We start from the raw sequence: 23,885 nt of genomic DNA, 5'->3' as shown, positions 1-23,885 counted from the left end.
CATTTAATCTCCACATCAAGAATGTCTCATCTGAGCACCCCCTCCACCCTGGCCTCTTAAAATTAGGTGACAAAGTAGAAATACAGTCACGAGGATAAAAAGGAAGAGGCCCAAGAGCCCTGGCTCTATGAGACATATCAAATATCTCAAACATCCTGGCGTCGCGGCGCAGAGAGAGCCATCGTAGACACTGTGAGGGAAAGATGGGCCCGGAGAGGAGATCATTCTACAGTGACTGCTCACACTTCACAGTGCATTCCTTAGTTACCAGGCATGGCGAAGCGCACGGGCTGAGGGGCTGGCAGCCTGGAATGACAGTCGGGAACTCGCGGATGGGAAATTTTAAGTAGGTGTTTATTATTACTTTCTTTTTCCAACAATCTTGCACGAGGCAGAAGTGTGACACTGAATTGAATGAGACGAGTGTGTGGGGAGTTGTGAGGAGCCCTTCTTTGGATGCAGGCCGCTGGCTTGTCAAGAACGGCTACTTCCACTGCTGGACCATGTTTACTCTTTTGCTTCAAGGAAAAGGGTTTCTTGAGGGAACAATTTTACCTCCAACAACGATTTATTTGGGTCCAGCTGAGTTACCTGGAAAAAAACACACACACACAGACATATTCAGAAGGTTGGAATGAGGACTATCTTACCCACATGGCATTCAGTGTATCTCTGCACATTGACTTTGAGCTTACTGTGTACTGGCATGACGGTTTTTACATTATCTTATTTGATCTTCAAAACAACCTGTGATGTAGGTGTTAGTTCCATTAAAGCAAGGAAATCAGAGCTCAAAGAGGTTGTCTCAGAGCTAGTGAAGTGGAAGAATCAGCAGCACTGCATCTCTGGCAGTAGCTTCTGAGCAGGTGAGGTCCCTCACCTACACAGCAGAGCTTGGCCAGAGCAGCACAGGGGCCCTTACAAGGATGCTGAGTAAACAACCGACCAGCATTCCAAAGGCCCCTAGGAGCTCCATGAACTCCTGATTGCAGGGCAGCCTTTTTTGGATGGTGAGACAAGAACTAAGCCTTGGGGGTTGATCATTTTTTTTAAAAAAACTACTGTAGAAGGGCCAGAGAGTACTGACAGATGACAGGTACTTCTTTTGATGAGGGAAGCTCCCTATGGAAAAGCCTCCTCGCTGGCAGTATACCTTTTTTGAAAGAAAAAAAAAATGAGTCAAGGTCATTTTCATTTAGAAACAACAAAATAATTATTTCAGATAATCAACAATTGGAGGTAAAGCTAGACAGAATCTTCTTGACTCAATGGAATGCGCTAATCATATAGGGATTTTAAATTTAATTTTATGCTCTCCTGGGCCAGTGGCAGGAGTAGTTTTTTTCAGTCCGAGAATGACTGAAACCAGATTTTTAAAAGCGGTCATGAGTTTTAAAAAGTTGAGAAATACTGGTTTAGTGGAAAGGATGTTGGTTTGGAACTAGCAAGCCTCTTGTTTAAATTACAATTGTGTTGGCTATCAGCTTCGTGGCTCTGGAGTCAGTATTAACCCTGCAGGACTGAGGTGAAGATGAAATGAGAAAACCTGTAATTAACACTGAGTCTGGCACAGAGCAGGTGTTCAATAACGGCTGCTGAGTGCGACAGCAACTAAGGAGGCCTAGACACACAGCCCAATGAGCAGCTACACGTGTGCGGTATGAAGCCACAACAACTCTAGGTAGGCCTCAGGCTGCTGCTCTGCTGGAAACAGAGGGTGCTCTGGGCCCCCAAGGCAGGCAAGCTTGTCTTCTGCTCAACTCAAGCCACCTCCTTTTTAAAAAAACAAAAACAAACTCTTATTTTCCGTTACACCGTTTTGTAGGTATAGGGCTTTCCCCCTTTCTTCCCTCCCTCCCTCCCCTTAAGTCACTTCTACAACACAGTTCTGCTATCTCCTTGGTGGAGGGAGTGAGACACCCAGGGAGCCAAGGTCAAGTGTTATAGGCAAGCTGGTGAGCTAAGGGAGAACCCTATCTTCAACTGTATCCAGATAGAAATCTGGAATGCCCAGGAGGGTCATTAAGAAGACACATCAGTCCCCATAATCCTCTCTGCTTATAAGACACCTAGAACAGTGCTCATTCTACTGGTATCTCTTGGGTTATGGCAGATGGGCTGGCAAGGTAGTGGGGAGGGGCCAGCCTGCTGTCTTTCTTCCAAAGCACTGGGGGCAAGCTGCTGGCAATGTTTACCTACTTCCCCAATTACCGTCCAATACTGCACAGGCTTCTGTCAACAAACAGAGCTATGCTGCCTCTGCCTCTGAGTCTGGCATTTTCTGCCCAGCTGCTTCTGCTATTGTTCTTAATTAACATGCCAGCGCTCTTCCGGCATCTTCTACTTTGTTATTTGTGGTTTGTAAATATGATGTTTGCTGGGAGAAACCAAACCCATAGTAGTGTCCGAGCTCTGAGTGAGGCAGGACTAGGTGCTAGGAGGCAGAGGGGGCTGGGGAGCTAAGCAGCAGGCCTGAGCTCTACTCTGCTGGGGTTATCAACATGTATGGTGAGAGATTCATAAGCCAAACCGAGTTATCACATGAGAAAACTGAGTCTTAGAAGTGGGAGAGCTAGCACTTGAAACAGAGGACGCTGAAATTTCTAGGACACATATTACATGCTAGGCATTTCAAACACATGATCTCTAATCCATATCACAACAATGTAAGTGAGGTCACAAAGACGAGAAAGTTGAGGCTCAAAGTAGATGCATATGACCTTGCTTAAATTTTTCGTATGGTTAGAGACAATCTGTATGTATAGCATAATGGTTACAAAGAGCAACACAAACTTAGATTCAAATCCTTCCTACTTATAGGACTGTGCAGAAGTTACCTAGGAGCTTCAGTTTTCCCACCTCTAAAATGGGATTCAAAGTTTCGCCTTTATATGTTGTTGTGATGGTTAAATGGCACAATTTGTGAGCTGAGCCAGTACTCAGAAGGTGGTGGCCATCACCGGCTGCAGACTGCTTTGGGGAGGGGGCCCTGGTCTCTTTCAAGCTGGAGCTCATCTCCAAATCTGCCTGGAGCTGAGTTCTGTACCAGGCTGCCTCTTGTTTCCATCCCAGTGCCCAGTTAGTACTTCCCTCTTTCTGACTTAGCAGCACCTTACTCTTTGAAGACCCCTTTCTAGAACTTCAGTGAGGCTGAGCTGCCTATGGACTACTTCAAAAGCAATGAGGTTCTGCTAGGATACTCCCTCTGGTGTCCAGCCTGTCTTCCTGTCTGCTCTCCCTTCCTAATATTCGTTTATCTGAAAGTGGGGATGGTGAGAGGGTCGGGGAGAGAGAGAGAGAGAGAGAGAGAGAGAGAGAGAGAGAGAGAGAGAGAGAGAGAACATGAGAGAGTTCTTTCATTTTCTGATTCACTCCCTAAATGACTGTAGTGGCCAGGGCTGGGCGAGGCCAAAGCCAGGAGCCTGAAGCTCTTCCTGGGTCTTCCATATGTGTGCAGGGGCCCAAGTACTTGGGTTACCTTCTGCTGCTTTCCCAGGTGCATTAGCAGGGAGGTAGATTAGAAGTGGGACTTGAAACAGCATTGTAGGCAGCTGCTTTACCAGATTCGCCATAGCGCAGCCCAGCCATTTTCCCTTCCTCCTACAGTCTTTCTAAACAAGAACTTTCAAGTATACCAAGGTTAATCTTTGTTCATGCTTGTTTGCCTGACATGGACAAATTACCCAAGGGGACTTAGAGTATTACAGACATCACGCTTCTCAGACTGTGTGAGACCTGTCTGCAGAGTTCAAGGTCTCATTCAAGGTCCCCACTGTTTTGTTTCTAATCTGGTTCCCTGAAAATGCTCCTGGGAAAGCAGCAGATAGAGTTCTTGGCTCCAGGTTTCAGCCTGGTCCAGCCATGGATGCTATGGTAATTTGGGGAATGAACCAGCATTCTCAACCCCTCTCTGATGATCTGCCTTTAAAATCAATCGATCCATTATTTGGGGTATGGAGGAGCTGAAGAACAACTTTGAGAAACAATTGCAGAATGCAAGATGACTTCTTGGAGGGTCAGGAAGGTGGCCACACCAGTCTGAGTTATCCGCAGGGCTAGCAAGTAGAAGACAGAGCTCCAGTGGGTAGGAGTTAAAATTGTATGAAGAACAACTCAGCCAGGCAAAAAGAACTTTTTAAGACATAGCTGTAGGGCCCGGCGCGGTGGCGCAAGTGGTTAAAGGTCCTCGCCTTGCACGCCCGGGATCCCATATGGGTGCCGGTTCTAATCCCGGCAGCCCCGCTTCCCTTCCAGCTCCCTGCCTGTGGCCTGGGAAAGCAGTCGAGGACGGCCCAAAGCTTTGGGAACCTGCACCCGCGTGGGAGACCCGGAAGAGGCTCCTGGCTTCAGATCAGCATAGTATCGGCCCGTTGTGCTCACTTGGGGAGTGAATCATCGGACGGAAGATCTTCCTCTCTGTCTCTCCTCTCTGTATATCCGCCTTTCCAATGAAAAAATAATAAAAATAAATCTTTAAAAAAAAAAAAAGACATAGCTGTAGCTGCCAACGTAGCTTCTCTAGTTTTCTTCCTTCCTCTGCTCTTGATTTTCTGGTTTGTCTGTCAATATTATTGTAGCAGCATCACTGGATCCCTACCAAGTGGCTGGAGCTATGCTAAATACAATGTATAGAGAAAGTACCTTCTTGAGTCCTCACAACAGTCCAGTGAAATAGGTATTACTATTGACTGCTTACAGACCAAGTTACTATAGATTATCTTGCCAAAGGTCTGGCTTCAAGCTCATGAGAATCACAATGTGTCTGGCCAAATGTGGACAGGTTGTCTTGGGAAAACAGCGGGAAGGACAGGAGAGGTCAGTGACTTCCCTGTGGTCCGCAGAGCATTCAAACGGGGGCTTCCTGAAAGATGGTGACGAAGATGACAGCCAACATTCACCAAACATTTACTTTGTCCGAGAATTTTCCAAAGCACTTTACAGTTATGGAATAAGTTAATTTTCATAGTAATCCTCTGAGGTAGGTATTATTATTATTTTTTAAAGATTTATTTTATTTTTATTGGAAAGGTGGATATACAGAGAGGAGAGAGAGAGAGGAAGATCTTCCGTCCGATCTCTTCCGGGTCTCCCACATGGGTGCAGGGTCCCAAAGCTTTGGGCCATCCTTGACTGCTTTCCCGGGCCACAGGCAGGGAGCTGGATGGGAAGCGGGGCTGCTGGGATTAGAACCAGCGCCCATATGGGATTCCGGGCGTTCAAGGCGAGGACCTTAACCACTGCGCCACTGCGCCGGGCCCAAAATCTTCATTCCCAGTTTATAGATGAGTACTCTGAGCCACGGAATGGATGAAATAACTTGTCCAAGGTCACAAGTCTATTAGGGCAGAGACAGAATGTGTACGAAGGCCTTCTAGCACGGGCCCACCTGGGTACAGAGTCTAGCTGCCAGGGCTGCTGCTGAGATGGGACCTAGCCACATAGAGAGGCTGGAGGAGATGATCCTTAGCTTGTTTCTAACTAAGCTTTCGGGATATAGAATCTCTACTTTAAAAATGGCAATAGGTCAAGGGTCAAGGGAAAAAAATCCTGAAGTGTTTATAAAATACGAATACAAAAACCCAATCTGAGCTTGTGTTTTGGCATTTACTTGGGACTTTACTGAATTATTGACTCTGTAAATCAACAGAGAAACCCACCCTTTGGGAAACTCCTTAGAGAAGGCGGGGTGCTCTCAGGTAAGAGGGATTGGCTGACTTGTCTATAGTTAGAAAATGAAAGTCAACCACTTTGACATTTTCTTCACTGTACTTAGGTAACCTGAATTGATATATTTTCTGGTTAAATTAATAATGTAGCAAATTGGCTTGGTGAAACATCTTCATATTAGCAAAATGGAACATGTTCTTTGCCAAATCCGGCTATACTTTCCCAGATTGATTTTCTCAGCAGTAAGAAATTTCACATACATTTTATTTCTATTACTTCTCCGGGTTTTGGTTCCTTTTCTACAATATGTAACACTGCTGTTTGGAAAAGTGAGAATCAATGAGACATATCTTCATCCCTGGCCATGCTGTGAATTCTAGAATGTCTGGGTATGGGAGCTCTGTAAAGTTGGAGAGTCCAAACATTGCAGCTCAGGTGGGCCTTCTGGGATTGTGGGCCCCCACAGTGACTGGACCCAGGTCCCACAGCAGCAGACATGGCATTCTACTCAAGTTCTTGAGTTCTGTTTTGTCAGGAGCCGTGTACTGTAGCCACATTGAAGCCATTTTGAATATAGAACTGTGGGCCAGTGGAAAACCCTCGGCTGGCTAGATGCTTGGGAAAGAAGTTATGAAACTAATCACACGCTTAGCTTCAATTGTTTCTAGCAACTGTTTCAGAATGTGATTTATGCTGTACCTGCCGACATCCTGTTACTGATTACCTATGCTACTGTTGATATGCTGGTTACTATTGTGCATATGGTGGCTGCTCAAGAACAATCGGTCTGGAGACCATGGCTTGCATCCTAGTTTCTCCTTTCCTCCCTGAGCCTTAGTTACTGAAGAATATAAAAACCCTCAACTAAAATCAATAAACTGACATCTTGATCAGACATCCTGTCTTGCTGTCCATTCTTTGTGTCTCTTGTCCCTCATTCTCTCCTAGGTGGTTGCGACCCCCGTTGACTGTCCTGCTGGACGGGACACTGTTCTGGGGCTTTCTCTAGTCACATTATTCTACCTTCTCTTGTTTCTAACACCTGAGTATAAATATACTAATTACTACTTCAGGCTGGAAACTATGAGGGCAAGAGCTAAGTAATGCTAAAAACAGTAATAGCAGCAATATTTGTATAGTACTTTAGAGTTTACAAAGTATTTATCATGTGGGAGTAGGTATTATTATCAACCCTTTTAAATTTAAAACACTTTTGCGGAGGCAATACTTTTATGTTTTAATGGAATAAAGGAGTTTGTATCTACTGTTTTATGCTTAGTAAAAAAGGTTGTTTCTCTTAAAAAAAATAGTATTAAAGTACTATAAGAGCGTACAGAAGAAATACAGTGCAAATAGTACCTGGGAATCAGCCTGTTTGGTCTGCCTGTATTTATCCACATAAGTGGTAGAGGCAGAACCAGAATGCAAGCCCTCCAGTTTTCCTCAAAATTCCCATCGTAACTCTCCACCCCTTTATACAATTGCCCTAACACAGTGTTCTCTCTCATTCCTGGAGTTATAGTGTTCAAGTTCAATGTTTGGAATTGCGAATAAGTAAATTGGCAATAAACCAAGCAAGCATTTTTCAAAGTGTTTTCCTAGTTTTAGAGGAAAATTTGCACTTCAGGAAATTATAGCATCTTCATGGTAGAAAATCTGTATTGTCAAATCTGCTCTAGTATTTGCATGCTCATCTCTTAGAGATCAGCATGTATCATTTTCTAGCCTATGCATCAGGGGCAGTGAGTAGAAGGGACCCCTGCACTGCCTGGCTCCAAGGAGCAACCCTGGGCAACACTGGAGGAGTACTTCCAGGACACTGAAAGCACAAACACCAGAACCTCAGCCATGCATGTCTTCCTTTTTCTACCAAGATGAGAGTCAAACAGGTCCCATCCTCCACCTCAGACACAGACAGACCAAAATAAACTTCCCTGAGCTTAAGGAAACCCACCCATTCAGTGAAAGACTACCTATTTGTGAGGCCCTCCCTCCATCAAGTGCCTGGCGAGCTCTGGCTCTGCAGGGTCCCTCTGTGCAGACTACCAAAGCTGGGATTGTGTCATGCTGGCAGGATGAGAAGGATCAGAGCAATCTGACTTTGGGCAAGCCACTTTCTAGATTTTAATTTTTTCATTAAAAAAAAAAATAGTGAGGGGTAGGCATTTGGCCTGGTGGGTAACACATCAATACCCCCTTTTGGAGTGCCTGGGCTCAGCTTTGGGATCTGGCTTCTAAATTCCAACTCCTGCTAATGCAAATCCTGGGAGACAGCAGTGATGGCTCAAGTGATTGTTTCTGTGATCCACAAGGGACACCTGAATTCCTAGCTCTCAATCTTTGGTCTGGCCCAGTTCCAGTCATTATAAGCATTTGGAGAGTGAGCCAGGGGACAGAGGGCTCCTCTTGCCTCTTAAACACAAATACAACTTTCACTTTTTTTTCCCCCCAAATAGAAGTACTTGATACTACAGTTAGTGACTCATGGGAGTCAACTGGACTATGGGCATTGGAAGTACACGCCCTTGAGCTCAAATCTTAGCTCTTAGCCAAGTCCATAGGATGCTTGTTCAAGTTTCAATTTCCTTCTCTACTGGGATTGTTGTAGGAGAGAAGGAAACACATATACATATACACCCTGACACAGCAATGCTATATCTGCTGGTTCACTTTTCAATTGGCTTCAACGGCTGGGACTGGGGCTGGTGCAGACCAAAGCCAGGAGCTCAGAACTCCATGGGAGTCTCTCTCATAAGTGGTAGGATAGACCCAAGTACCTGTGTAAACATCGATGCTTCTCCAGGTGCATTAGCAGAGAGTTAGTTCAGAAGTGGAACAGCTGGGACTCAAAATGACACTCTTACAGGATGCCAACCTCACAGAAGGCAGCTTAACCTGATGTACTACTACAACATGGGTTCCAGGAACATTTATTTCACATTCATGTGTCCACAAGGAGAGACTCTGGGATGCTCTATCTCTCGCTCACACAGCATGGGACCAGACTTAACTTGTCTGTTGAGTTTAGGAGAATCTGAACTCTTCCTTTCCTCCTTTTTGCTCCTTTGTGGGTGGATAAGTCTGTCTACTGTAGGGTTGCAGACTGCATCAGCAAGCCCCTTTGCTGTAGAGCTCAACCCACAGTCAATGATCAACTCTTCTGGTAACAAACATGATATTTTTATCCCCACTTGAGTCCTATGTCTTTTAATTGTCTTATATCTTTTTGTTAGTCTTGGATTGGTAAAATGAAGGGACATTATTGAATGGTCTCTAAAGCCCCAAACACTTCTAGAGCACAAATAAGTGCTTGACAATTACAATTCTATAACATGATTCAGGGATCATAGCCATTTTTTCTTCCCCTCCAAATCTTTTTGTTCTTTATTAAAAGATTAGAATGTCAACCAGTCGGGACATGTATCAACTTCAAAATATATTTCCCATATGAAACACACACCCATAAGTTTATCCCTAAAAAGAAGTCAACTTGTTTGAACACAAAATGACTGTGCTAATAAACTTCCTTCTGAAGAATGCACACATAATAATGATTATTATCTTACAGCTCCCAAAACACTTTCACATGTATTATTTAAACTTCAAAACTACCATAGGAGTTTGGACTCAATTTACAGATGAGAATAGCAAAGCCCAAACAGGGACATTACCAATGTACAAATCATACATCCCAAAACTGGTGGAGTTCACAGTTGAACCTGGGTCTTCTCACTTAAACTCTTCTCCTTCTGCTTGGTGAGGTATAATAAGGGCTGAATTATGTTAAGTCTGCAGCGCCTAGTAAAGCTGCATGCATCTGCTTTAGTTTTGTTCAAAACTAGCATTTGCTTTGAAGTTGAGAGAATAGATAATTCTCCTGGTGTGCTATAAGTAACCTATTCTATTAGTTACTCTACCAGAAAAACATATTTATTAAATAATTATTAACTTCATCACTCCAAAAAAAGGCTATTATTTATCAACTCTAAGGATAAATGCTCCTATTATTTTTATTTTATAGATAAATTTTCTGAGGTTAAAAATGGTAACAAAGTTAAGAAATAAAGGACAGGATTTGCACCCAGGTATGTGAGCTTGCAGCCTATATCTAATGACGCATTGCCCTTCACTGTCTCACAACTTCGGATCCTACTTCTAAACAGAACAGTTACAAGAACTGGCTTTCCATTTGGGGATAAGAAAGTTGTACTCCACAGCTGTGTTGTGGCTACTGTTCCTATTGTGGAATAGGCTTTGTTGTTCCCTGTAGGAACCCAAGCTGTCTTTTGTTACTGTCAACTTTGTCCTAACAGCTAATTGCCCATTTCGTTTAAACACCTTTTGATGAGCTGGGAATCCCTAAAGAGGGCAGTTATACCCACAGAGTATCAGAGGGAGAAACTGACAGCTAATCTGCTGGTCATGTGATGATCCGGGTGTAAAAAGCCTTTGGTAACTAAAGTCCTTTGCAAACATAAGGGGTCACTATTATTATTAATGGTAATGAACAATAACAAGCACACCACAACAATGCTAAAAGTAACTTTTGGTAAATTCTCTTCTACCTTTGTTGTAGGTGGTAGCATGGCCCCCAAAAGGAACGTGCAATTTGAAAAGGTCTCCTAATGGCAATAATCTAAGGTTCATCTGTGTTTCTGCTTCCTGTGCAGTTGCTGAGCTAACCTGTCTCACTGGACCACAGCCACAGGGCAAACCACAGATGCTTTACTTCCTGGTACTGGACAATGTGGCTTATTAGACACTGAGGTTTGGTGTTGCTGATGTGGATACAGTGCACATGGTGCCTAGGACATTTTAATTCTTTGCTTTTTTTTTTTAAGGTGGAAAAAATGGAGAAGGAAAGAAAATTAAATAAAGAACTAAGGGAGAGAAGATTTAGGTGACAAACAGCTGATGTCTTGAAAGCTCCCAGTTTGTTTTTGTTTTCTCACATAATAATGGTAACAGTTCATTGAGAGCATACTAGGTGCTTCCTATGCTACTTCTTTAAAAAAAAAAAAGGTTTATTTACTTTTTACTGGAAAGGCAGATTTACCAAGAGAGAAAGACAGAAAGAGAGAAATCTTTCATGCGCTAGGTTAACTCCCCAAATGGCTGCAATGGCTGGAACTATGCCTGGAACTATGCCTGTTTGAAGCCAGGAGCCAGGAGATTCTTCCAGGTCCCCCATGTGAGTGCAGAGGCAAAAGGTCTTGAGCCATCTTCTGCTGCTTTCCCGTGAACATTAGCAGGGAGCTGGATTGAAAATGGAGCAGCCAGGACTCAAACCAGTACCACACGGGATGCTAGCACTTCAGATGGAGCCTTAGCCTTCCATGTGCTGGCCCCTATGCCAGATGTTTTATTAATGCTACAACAATTCAATAAGGGAAGTATACCAGTATTTTAACTTTGAAAATGAGGAATAGAGGTTCAGAAAGGTATATAATCTATATAAGACTGTATAGGCTGAAAGCGGTAGAGCAAAGACTTAATATCAGATCTGGCTCAAAGTCCATGTTCTTAACCATTACCCAAAATTATTTTTGCACAGTAATTTTGTGCTGGAATATTTATTCTAAGTCTAATATTTGGGACAACTGTTCTTTTCATATAACTGAAGTGAGTATATCCCTGCAACACCATATACTATTATCTTATTTACTTGGGCTAATTTTACTCATTTAACTCCTCAGTTATATAGAGCTAGAGATTGTTAGAACTGGATGGGTCTTTGTGAGACAAGGTCATTTCTGTAATATGGGGACAGAAAAGCCCAGTGAATGGAACTTGCCCCAGGGTTACTCAGTATTCATGGCAAATCTAAAAGCAAATCGGGATTCTTCATTCCCAGCCTATGCTTTTAGATGGGCTTTTTAATGAATAACTCTAGAGTGTTATGATGTTAAAATGGCCCCAACCTTGGCACACTGTCAGAGACACCATGGACATGAAATAAGAGGTGATGTCCCTCCACCTTACACTGGTATCCTGATGGTGGAATTGGTCATTATATTATTTTTTAAAATAGATTTAAAAATTTTACAAATTTTTATAATTTTACAGAGAGGAGAGGGAGAAAGTCTTTACTGGTTTACTCCAAAATGGTCACAATGGTCAAAGACTGGGTCTGCCATGCAGTGCAGGGTCCCAGGGACTTGGGCCATCCTCCACTGCCTTTGCAAGCCATAGGCAGAGAGCTGGACTAGAAGTGGAGCAGCTGGGGTATGAACTGGCACTCATATGGGATGTTGGCATCATGGGGTAGAGGATTAGCCTGCTGAGCCCTACGCTGGTCCCTGGTCACTATACTATTATGTAGCAATGTTAGCTGGGAAAACCCAGAAGGAATAAATGATTAAAACTAAAGAGGGGAAAGCCTCTTTAGTCTAAAAATAGAAGAAGATCTGGTCTGTAGTTAATATAAAAATACAAGAATAAAGAATATCAAAGGAGTAGCGGAAGCATAAGAACAGAAGTGTCTCCTTATTTTGGGGAGTTGGTTCCCCAGAAAAGCCCCTCATGGGATCTAGAAGATACTATTTCTAGTAAATAAAAGGAAATTTTGCTTTATACAGCCATTTGCATGTTCGCTGCCTCTAAAGGCATAAATAAGGTATAGGCAAATTCATGCATGAGGCTTTCGTAGCACAAGGGAAATCTAGGGCAGATTAGCTTGAGTGTGTGCAAAATCCCAGTCTCCCATCTAGTGGGGGAGGCAGAAGACTCAAGACTGGGTTGGCTCTGACTGGACAACCTAGTATGGTTCTCCCTAGAAGACACACATACTTGGTTTTCAATGTGTGTGGTCATTAAAATAGGTAGGCACTCATCTGGGGAGGTATGCATCAGTTTCAGGGGCTGGTGCCATGGAAGACAGCCAGGTCCTTGTGCGAAAGGTTCCTGGGATACTTCTGTAAAAGATGGGTATACAACAACAGCCACTATGTTCATGAGCAGAGTACCGAGAAGCAAATGGCAGACACCTGCTGTTTACTGGTTAGGTTTATGGCTGGTAAATCGGCTTAAAAGTTTTCTAAGAATTTCCGATTATTGCTGGCCCCAGAATTTCATTACTAGAATAAGTGTTAATAAGGAAGGTAGTAAGAAAAAGCCCTGGTGGGCTTTAAATACTGGCACTACATGTATGTTTTTAAGCAAGTCATTTAACCTCTTTTCATGAGATTAAAGCCAAATTTTTCCTATGTAAGCTGCTAACACCTCACAATGACCTGTTTCCTTCTCGTTGTTGCTCCTTCCCACACTTCTTGGGAAAGAGCTGATCACAATGTCTGATCCTACCCATCTCCTACTTGAAAGGTCTAAACGGTGCATTAATGAAACAGGATTGCTCCCTTTGGCTTTGGCCCATTTCCCCAATTTTTAAATGGGTGGTGTTTCTGATAAGGCTCACAGAGGACTATATTGGATGACTTGGCTAGAAAGATAATTTGAACCTAAATTATGAAAAGCTCAAAGGTCTTACTAGGTATGGTTTAAAGTTCTAAAAAAAATCCCTTTCTCCTGGGCTTCAGAGATATCTGAATGGATGTGCTAGGTGTGCTCTTCAGGCACAGGAAATAGGGAGAAAGAGCATTTTGGATGCATTTTAATGCACAAGCAGGGCAATGAGAACTGGTGTGTGTGTAACTGCACGCAAACACTGCTCAAGAGCTGCAGCTTTGAACAAGAGTTAAAAGAGTTGAGTCCCTAACGACATACAAAAGACTTGCTGGTGTGATTTATTCTGATGTATTTACTTATCCAATTACCAAAACAGCAGGAGATCATTAAATTGTCTAGTTACCAGATGCAGCACATTCAATATCTTAAATGTTACTAAGGCTCTTTCTGAGCTATTCTGATATTACATTTCATCTGTGCAAAAGCATCTGAAACTGGAAGGCAAAACTCATGAACAGAGAAGGTATTTTCTTTGAAAGCCAGTCCAGCACGTGCTTGTACCACACTAAACCTATAAAACCTATACCAGAAGCTCCCAAACTCCCAAGCTTCAGGGAAAACACCATGATGAGAAAGTAAAGTGTTTGGGAAGAAAAGCAGTACTGAAAGTGGTTGGAGACATGCATGTTTTCCTGGATGCCCAAAGAGGGTCCGAGTTCACGGTGCCTGGGAACAAGTGTCCTCTGGGAGACTGCAAACCTGTGTCCTGCTATACTGCTTCTGTTTCCTTCTGATCTTGGACCAGTCACTTCCTCAGCCTGTGAGTCTTTTTATCCATTAAACAAGGATGTTGAATTTTGAAATCCATGCATATTTTTCATAATATATACTTGTAAGTATGGATTAAAAAATTTTGCACCAAAATAAATTTTTCTTTCATTAAAAAAAAAAAATTGAGAAGCAGAGAGACAAAGCGAGACAGAGAGAGTGCTCCCATTTGCTGGTTCACTCCCTAAACTCCTGTCTGAATTTAGGATGAAGCAGGGGAACTCAATTCAGGTTTCCCAGTTGGGTGGCAGGAGCCAGGTGACTTGAGCCCTCAGTGCAGCTCCTGGGAACTGCATTAGCAGGAAGCTGCGCTCAGGAGCCACAGCTGGGACAAGAACTCAGGCTCTCTGATATGGACCACAGCATCTTAACCACTGCCTTAATTGCTAGGGTGAATGCCTGGTTCATATGTTGGTTTATTTTTAAAGTGTTACTTCTGTATTTATTTTTATTTGAAAGGTGAAGGTGGGAGAAGGGAAAGGAGGGAGAGAGAGGGGGAGAGAGAGACACAGAGAGAGAGAGAGAGAGACAGAGAGCGAGTGAGCGAGTGCGCCAGGGGAGCCAGCCTGAAAACAGGAGTCAGGAACTCTTCTCCAATGTGGGTGGTGGGGGCCACAAGGACTTGGGCTATCTTCCGGAGGTTTCCTAAGTGTTTTAACAGGGAGCTGGATCAGAAGCAGAGTGGCCAGGACTTGAATTGATATTCTGATATAGCATATTAGTGTCACACAGAGAAGCTTAATCTGATGTACCACAACACTAGTACTTCCCTGAATTTTTTGGAGTATTCTCATATATCCTTCAAAGCTTAGTATGAATGCTACTTTTTCTATGAAACCAGGCCCAAGTGACAGAGCTTACTCTCCTCTCCTCTTCCTGTATTACATCATCATTACTGAGATCCTCCACTCTTACGTGCCTATGCCAAGGTTCTGCATATGATTGATCCTCATTTGCTGAAATGGCCACCTTCGTTTTCTCTTAGCTTCCCTTGACCGGCACCAGACAACACGTGCTGGAAGACTCAAGGTCAGTGTTTAATTGGAATGGAGGTACTGGCCGTGCCATTCCTGTCCTCTGCTACAACAGCGCTCTATGAAAAGGCAAGGTGTTGTGCAGGATCTTACATAAAGGATCATCTAAAATCTCATGCCTGTGATTTTTCTCAGGCAGATTTTGCAATCCTTTGTTTCTGAGTCAGTCTCTCCAGTTAGGTTAAATTCTGAGGAAATGAAGTTTCACTGGTCACCTGTTCCCAAGACCTTCTATGCTGAGAGTAATGCGAGTTCAACAAATTTCTGTGGAAGGCTGACCTGCTGAATGGATGAATGAGGTTTCTCTGCTCATCCACAGTCTTGGGAATTAGAGGAGCTGCCTTTTACCCTTACTGTGCAGCAGGACGAGCCTGTTAGCACCCTGGCTGGCAGGTCATTCTAGTGAGCCCCTAGGCTTTGGACACTCCCTGGTCCCAGCCTCAATCCTGCAATGTAAACGCAGAGTTGATAACAGGTTTCCATCAGCTGTCCTTCCAGAAGGAGCAGATTTCTCCCTTTTTAAACTGCTGTTGGAATTGGCTAATTAGAAGGATTTAAAAAATCTTAATACTCTAAACAGAGAAAACTGGTTCTGAATTATTAAGCAACATTTTGAATGCATTTGAATAACCTTAAGTGCCTTAGCTGCCACCTGATCCTAAGCTCCAGCTCAGATAAATAAATGCGAAATATTGTCAAAGCCACAGCTTATAGAAGCCTCCAGCTACAGTAAATAAAAGCTTAAGTCCCTACAAACTGCCTGCGACAGAGATATTCTTCTATAAGAGCAGAGAAGATGATTTTAAAGCCAGCAGAACCAGGGAAACAGTGGTTTTGTTCTACTTTTCAGAAGAGGGTTGCCATTGGGGTAGGTATTAGCAACGTCCAGGTCATTTCATCACAGGAAAAACATACTGGCAGAAGCTGAAAGAAGATTAAGAAAACACCTATCTTAATCTCTTCATATTTCAGATGAGGAAAATGAGACCCAGAGAAAGTATGTGCCCTGTTCGAGAACAGACAAGTGGCTGAAAGAGTAAAAATGTTGCTTCAGGATGTCTGACTCTTAGCTAAGTACTATTTTCAATGCCCTTTTGCAGGTGTCAAGATGAAAGGTGGACAACTGGTTGCTAAAGGATTCTTGAAAACTGGAACCAGATGGGTCACTGCTGGTGCTTGAGCTCAAGAGATTTCATGTTTGCCTTCCCCTCTTATCCTTCCGAAGATCTGGGAGATTTACTCCCATGCCATGCAGGGAGAAAGTAAAGGAAGGGGAGGGAAATAAACAAGGAATAATTGAGACTGAAGGTTAACTGTACATTACCTATTGGTTTTTGCCCAGTGATTTAGAAAATACAAAAACAGTGCATGCAGAGATGGAAGGAACATTTTATTTCTCCTCATGTACTCACTAAAGAAATATTCCTTGAGTGTTTACATCTAAGAAACTAGGCAGGGTTGGCACTATGATACATGAATTAGGCCTCTGCCTGCAGTGCTGGCATACCATATGGGTGCTAGTTCAAGTCCCAGATACTCCATTTTTGATCCAGTTCTCTGCTAATGTGCCTGGGAAAGCAGAAGATGGCCCAAGTGCTTGTATCCCTTGGAAGATTCTGAAGAAGCTCCTGGCTTTGGTCAAGTCCTAGACATTGTGGCTACATGAGAAGTGAAATAGCAGATGGGAAATATCTCTCTCTGCCTTTCCCTCTGTAACTTTGACTTTCAAATAAATAAAAAAAATCTTGAGAGAGAGAGAGAGATAGAGAGAAGGAGAAAGACTTTTGGGCCCCAGGCAACAGCTTAACTGGATAATCCTCTGCCTGCAAGTGCCAGCATCACATATAGATGCTGGTTCGTGTCCCAGCTGCTCCACTTCCTATCCAGCTCCCTGTTTATGGCTTGGGAAAGCAGTGGAGGATGACCCAAACCTTGGCACAATGTGAGAGTCCCAGAAGAAACTCCTGGCTTTTGGTATCAGATCGGCCCAGCTCCAGCCATTCTGGCTATTTGGGGAGTTAATCAGTGGGAGATCTTTCTGTCTCTCCTTCTCTCTATAAACCCGAGTTTCCAATAAAAATCAAAATATCTTTTTAAAAAAGAAGAAGCTGTGCTAGGTACTGGAATATAGAAATTGGAATAAAAGTGAATGATATTGTCTCTTTGATAAGTGTGGAGTGTAGGGCAGAAGACAGATAAGAAAATGGTGTATTGAAACTGAGTGAGCTAATGGGCAATGACAAGAAAACAGAAGGAAGGTAAATACCTCACTATCGGGGTCCCTCGTCCCGTGAGCAAGACCCCGATACTGTAAAGATTCTTATTCAAGCGTTGTGTCAAAGTGAAAGCAGTTACAGCACAGTTAGTTAGTTAGTTAGTTACAGTTAGTTTTAGGGTGGTATAAAAGTTCATATTTCTCTTTCTCTTATCTCATTCTAATTTGTACAACTATTTCCTATAAACTAGCCATTTCATTGACTAATGCTTTTACATATAATAAACCAGCATTAGTTGCTGGCTTACTATTATGTGCCAGGTGCTACATTAAAGAACAATTTATTAAATTAGACATAATCTCAAAGAACTTTAGACTTAATGTGTATAATTCTTAAAATTTAAAACAATGTACTTTTATTTAGTGCCTATGTGAACTTGAGCCAATCTATCCCTTTCTGGTGTCTTTTGGCTTTCCTAAGCTTTGGGTAAGTCACTATCCATTTCTGCATCTCAGTTTTTTCATCTATAAAATAAGGGCCTTTTCTAGCATAAGAGCCAGAAATTTAAATTTAAAATTCATGCATGAAATAAGCCTGTTCACATAAGGTCTTACACAAAGCCAGCTAAAGGAAGGAGAGTGAAATTAATTTGGAAATAGAAAAAGAATGCTCAGGGTTGGGATTCAGCCATAAACATTAAGCCCTGGGGTCTTGGTTCTGGGTGAAGAGCAGTCTGGGGACTGGGTGAAGCGGGTCTGGACTGGCCTGGGACTAAGGCTGAGGCTAGGCGGGGCCGGCAATGCAGGGAGGCCAGGGGCCATCGGAGATGCTGATGCATGTGCTCATGCACTCTGGAACTCCAGCACTGGCTTTGAAAATTACAAGGAGTGTCTAGAAAAGGTTAATCTGCATATATACACGTTTGCAGCTGTTTGTATTTACAATCGGGTTATTATACAGACTTCAAGTGAGTACAGCATGTCTGTAGAAGCACCTGGAATACTGAGCACAGAGCTAATGATTTTTTATTTAGAGCTGGATGGAGTCAGAGTGAACTGTAGGTACAGCTTTTAAAAATTTATTTGATTTCTGATATAGCAATTTTGTACAGTAGAGTGCTTTACAAATACCTTTCAAAATTAAGTTCTGGGCAAATAATTCTGGAAAGGTCAAATATATTAACATATCTATACATAATTAGTAGTAGTTACTCCATTTTACACTTAGCATAGTATGGGAAAAGGACCTGGGTTCTGAGAATCAAACACCGTTATTGACAATTACCACACAACCTTGAGAAATTTAAATTCTTTAAGCTTCCCTATTCTTATCTATAAAGAGGGGGCATTAACTATCTTGAAAAAACTAATATATCTGAAGTCCTTGACATATCACAGGGACAAAAGAAATAGCCATATTCATTGTTGTCAGTTCCCACCATTCTAAGTCCTCGCAAATGATATAGAAAGAAGCAGGGGCAGTTTTTATTAAGGCTCTGAATTCTACTCAGCTCTCCTGAAATGGCTGTAATTACCTCAAACACATTTTTAAAATTCCTTTGTGTATTCCTTTGATCTAGTCAGGAGCATAAAATGATGGAGGTTTTCTCATATTGGGCCCACGATACCTCTGTGGGTTAGTCATATCTTTTCATTTTCTTGCCATTAACTTTATTATAGCAGTTTATTTAGATTAAAATTTATGTTGTAGTGCTCTATAAATATCATTTCATTTTTATAACAGCCCTGAAGTAGGTACTATCATCATCCTTAACTTTCGGATGAGGAAACTGAGCTACATAAAGGCCCAGTAATTCATCCAAGAGAAAAGAGGGCATCCTCACAGTTTAAAATTCTTTATTCTCTGCTAAGAAGCATCACCAAGACTTTCTTTTACCTCCACTCTCTTCAGACTTAAGAAATCCTAAAGTGCTACCCCTCTGTCTGCCTTGATTTGTGTCTGTGGTTTGGCCTGTACCCTCCAAATCACCTTTGCCAAGTACATCTTTCTCTTCTTGCAACTTTGAAGAGCTGGATAACCGCAAAATTCTCAATTCTTCCTTCCTTCTGTTCTGCTGACCCTTCATCCCCATTGTTGCCATCTTGGCACAGCCTCCCCAGCCTTTGTTTCATCCACTATAATAGTCCTATATGGTCTTCCTTTCCTTTCCTTTGACAATCCACAGGTCAAACAATGGGAAAAGACATAAATGTGGAAATAAAGATCTGGGTAGAGCCACTGCAGTACAGACTTTTAGCATCATAAATTTGTATATGCTATCTGGAAACTCTAAGTCTAAATTTCTTATCTTTAACACAGGGCTTAGCACATAATTGAAGCAGTCCAAATTAGCACTTAGAATGGTTTAATGAGGACAAGAACTTTGCCTCCACTAGTGAACGTGTAATACGAACAGTTCTCTGAGAAGTTCTCATAGAATAGTACATAATCTTTAGAATAGTTTATGGAACAATTCTTCATAAAGATCACTACAATATATCTAATGCCTTGTGTATTAAGCATGCTCAAAAAAATTTTTTTTTGTTGCATGAACATAAAGTTCTTCAGTACTATTTATCTCTTATTTCCATCCATGGCTGACTTTACACCCTAAATTCCAATCATTGTAAACTGTAATTCTTCAAACATTTGATATTGGCCTAAATTGCAAAGGTTTTATTCACATTAATTCTGCTTGGTAAATCCCAGTTTCTTCTTTTAATTCTGTTTTGAAATAATTATAAACTGGTAAGATGTTACAAAAACCATTAAACTCTGATGTACCTTTTACCTTGCTCCCTCAGTGTTAGCATCTCAGGGTATAGTATAACATCAAATAAAGGAATTGATACTCATGACTCTGTTAATTAGATTCAGATTTTGTATTTACATTTTATCAGTTTGTACTTCTATTCATTTGAGGGTGTGCATTTATATGAACATGGAATTTTATCTCAAACAGATTTGTTTGTCTGCCATCATAGCTGAAATACAGAATGAATCTGAAAAACTTATGGTCACTCTTACCCCTCATTAAGTCACTCACTGGTTCTCCATTGCTAGAATTCTGTCAATTTAAAAATAGTATATAAATGGAAGATGACAGTAGGCAATCTTTCAAGATTCGTTTTTTCATTCAACCTGAAGTTCTGTGATTCATTTGGGTTGTTGTACATATGAGTTCATTCTGGTGTGTGTGTGTGTTATGGTATAGCAGGTTAAATCATTGCTTGGGGTGCCTGATTCCTATACCGGAAAGTCAGTTCAAGTACAGGTTCTGCTTCCAGTCCCACTTTCTGCTAATGACCGTAGGAGGTAGCTGATGACCACTCTAGTACTTGAGTTATTTCTATCCACATGAGAGAGCTGGACGTCAAGTCTCGTGGGTTCAGCCTGGCCTGGCCCTGGCTGTTGTAAGAATTTGGGGTTGAACCATCAGATGGACGATATGTTTTCACTTTCTCACTCTGACTTTCACATTCATAAATATACACTTAAATAAGTATATTCTTTTAAATAAGAATTCTTCTTTATTGCTAATATTCTACCATTCCCTTAAAAAAAAAAAAAACTTGTTTTCCCCAGCTATCAGGAACTGCCTAGGTTGCATTGTACCTAGGCAAATGTTACACTGCTGGGAGAAAAGCAGCTAACAGCCGGCAGGCATCCTGGGCTTAATGCCAAAGTTGTGTTAACTGTACCAGTGTGCCAGCACAGTAGCCTATTCTACATTTTAAAAAAAGGATATGTGGGGGGTGGGGTGGGACAGACGCTGGCACGCCAGCAGACAGGGCTTGAAACCCGTGTGCAAGTGTAGAGATGGGCCCTGAGTAGGCAGGTTGGACTCAAGGCTGGCAGGGAACACCACCAGAGCACCAGTTGGAGATCTGTGTGCTTGTGGGCATGGGCAGCTGTGGTTTACTCAGGGAAACAGGTTTGGAGATGTGTGGGAGGGAGGACTGTAGAGGGAGAACGGGAGAACGTGACAGGTGAGGAGTGATCTGGGGACTTCCACTAACCAGGATACTGCATTTGCAGGTTAAGGAGGAGGCTGAGACCAGGAGGCTTAGAGGAGGAAAACAGGAGGACCTTTTGGAGCTAAACCAATACACCAGTCCACAAGGGAAACCTGACCTGGGATTATTGGTATCAACCACTGATTAATGGTTACCCACCAGTGAGTATCAGGGCAGGGGGTTGACCATGTTAGGCTGGACCATGACATTAACTAGCATGTGAGAGAACCAGGGCTGGGAGCAGACTTTGTGGGGGATCATGGGCTCACCCCTGTGGGACTACCATAGCAGCTGGTTTGCTCAAGGGCTGGGAGTGGTGACGGCTGAGGTAGGGATGGCCATGGAACTCACCAAAACTCATGGGTACTGAGGTTGGAAACATGCCAAGTTGGTCCAAGCTGTAGTACCAAGGCACACCCAAGAACTGGGTGTAAGGCTGGCTGGGCAGAAGAACACCCACCAGCACACATAAAGACCGACTGGGAGGCAGACTATGCTGGTAAGGGCCTAACACCCATTGGCTTGTTTAAGATCTGGGTTTGTGAGTGGGCCTGGAGGGGGAACTTGGGAACTAGTGGGCTGACACTCCCACTGGACAGCACATGAGTCAGGACTGGGTGCTGATTAGGCCAGGCAGGCTGCTTCACATTTTGGCAGGTGTGTGGGTTGGCTCTGTAGAGGTGGACCAGGAAGGGTCAGGCCAAATCATAGCACACTGGCACATTCAGGAGCTGGGATGGTTGCAGGATATGCTGCACTAAGCTAAACTATCACACCTACCAATATACATGAAAACCAGCGGTGGGGGCAGGCTGGGTAGAGCTAGGCTATAGTACCCATCAGCAAGAGTTGGGACTGGGTATGGGCCGGGCCAGGTCAGGCCAGGCTGGGTGATGGGCTATGTTGGGCTGGGTTGAAGGAACCACCAATATGAACAACACCTGTGGGTGGGAGTGAGCCTGGTTGGGGAGCTAAGGGGATGGCCCTATGGGGCTGCGGTTCTTCTCAGTTAGCACAAGAGCTGGAAATAGGGCTGCAAACTGGGTTGGACATGCCTGCAGCATCCCCCTAGTATGTGTGTGGACTGGGTATGGGGTGTGCCAGACTGGGCTAGGTTCCAACATCCTCTGGTGCTTGCAGGAACTAGAGTCGGTATAGTATAGGCTGGGTAGGTGTCTGCCCCCACTGAACAATGTGGGCTGGGCTGTAGCACCCAACAGAATGGATGTGGGCTGGTTGGGCAAGGCTGCTGTACATGTCACGATAGGAAGTGGGCAAAGTCAGACTAGGCCAAGAATTCACTGGTGTGCATAAGATCTGCCAATGGGAGATGACCTGATAGAGGAACTTGGGGGAACTCCGCCGTCAGAATGTTCTCCTTGCAGCTAAGCACAAAAACCAAGGCTGGGAGCAGCCCAGACCACTCCATGTTCTAGTACCCATCAGCTTATGTGTGAGTTAGGTGTAGGGGTGGGTCATGCTGGCCAGTTCATGACAATCTCTGGCGGAAGTGAGAACCAGGATGGGGTGCAGGATAGGCCAGGTTGGGCCACAACCCCAGCCAGTTCACATTAGAACCAGGAATGGGGGCTGGCTGGGTTGGGATCTGGGACTGGGAGCAGTGCAGCCCAAGCCAGGCTGCAGCACCTGCTGGTGGATGTCAAAGTGAGGCAATCCATACCAGTCTGGGCTGCAGCACATGTAACACCTGGGATGAGGTGAGTCAGTACTGAGGAGCTGCCCCTTGCTGGCCACTGCTCCCGCTGGTGAGTATGAGAACCGGGATTGGGAAAAGACCAGATTGGGTAGGGATACAAAGCTCATTGGCCTGCATGTGAGCTGAGTTGGGGGAGAGCCAGGCTGGGCTAAGCAACCATATCCAGTGAAGTATGCATGTGCCAGAATAAGTGTGGGCTCGTTGGGCTTTGCCATAGCAATTACTAGCAGATGCTAGGACCAGGGGCAAGTCATGTTAGGATAGAGAACATCTGCAAATTGTAAGATCTGGGGGCAGGCCTGAATGGACAGTCAGTGACACTTGCCAGCCTGAGTGTGGGCTGGATAGTGGGGTTGGTTGGGATGACCTGGACTCTAAAACCCATTGATGTGCACAAGAGCTGAATGGGATGCAGGACAGGTTGGACCTATCTGGTGCACTTATTGGCATGTGCAGGAATCAGGGCTTGGGGTGCCCCAGGTGAATGTTATTGGGGGGGGTTGCTGAAACTAGGCTGTACCTCCTGCTGTGTGCATGAGGGGCCAATTGTGTGGTGGGCAGTGATGGGCTAGGCTGCAGCATGCATTGGTTTGTGTATGAGATGGGGCTGGGGACAGAACTGACCAGGTGAGTGTAACTACCAGTGTGTGTAGGCTGATGTGGGTGATGGACTGAGCTAGACTCCCCAGTGGCTGGAACACACAGGAGTCAGGTTGGGGTCACCTCTGGTGAGGTTTCTTTGGGGACACCCCAATTGGCTCACTGGACTCAGAACTCCAACCACAGTGAAAATCACAGGATCTGTGGTCTGATTGTGGAGTGCATGTGTCAGAACTGACTCTCCTTAGTTTTTGAAGATGGTGCCGTAGACAGCATTCCCAGATGCTCATGTGAGACATGACAACCAGTTCATGAGACCTGCAGAGGACATCTAGTACTATGGAGGGCAGTAGAAATTGGACAGCTCTCTTGGTGAAGCTTGACAGTGAGCATTTGAGCGAAT

The 23,885-nt window shown here is 43.6% G+C and overlaps 1 protein-coding gene across 1 annotated transcript in view; it reads right to left on the bottom strand.

The window, feature by feature from the left end:
- Positions 1 to 333: 333 nt before the first annotated feature.
- The window catches only part of FAF1 (Fas associated factor 1), a 387,496-nt gene continuing 363,944 nt past the window's right edge, over positions 334 to 23,885 (bottom strand). The window contains exon 19 of the mRNA XM_040978567.1: positions 334 to 591. Coding sequence (XP_040834501.1) covers positions 508 to 591 — 84 coding nt within the window. The 3' untranslated portion in view covers positions 334 to 507. The remainder of the gene's footprint in view (positions 592 to 23,885) is intronic.

This window comes from Ochotona curzoniae, unplaced genomic scaffold, assembly GCF_017591425.1.
Source record: "Ochotona curzoniae isolate NIBS_2020 unplaced genomic scaffold, NIBS_Ocur_1.0 contig_291, whole genome shotgun sequence".
In the NCBI taxonomy this organism is placed as follows: domain Eukaryota; kingdom Metazoa; phylum Chordata; class Mammalia; order Lagomorpha; family Ochotonidae; genus Ochotona; species Ochotona curzoniae.
Note: the sequence above shows the minus strand (reverse complement) of the source record. Positions and strands in the feature narration are given on the sequence as shown.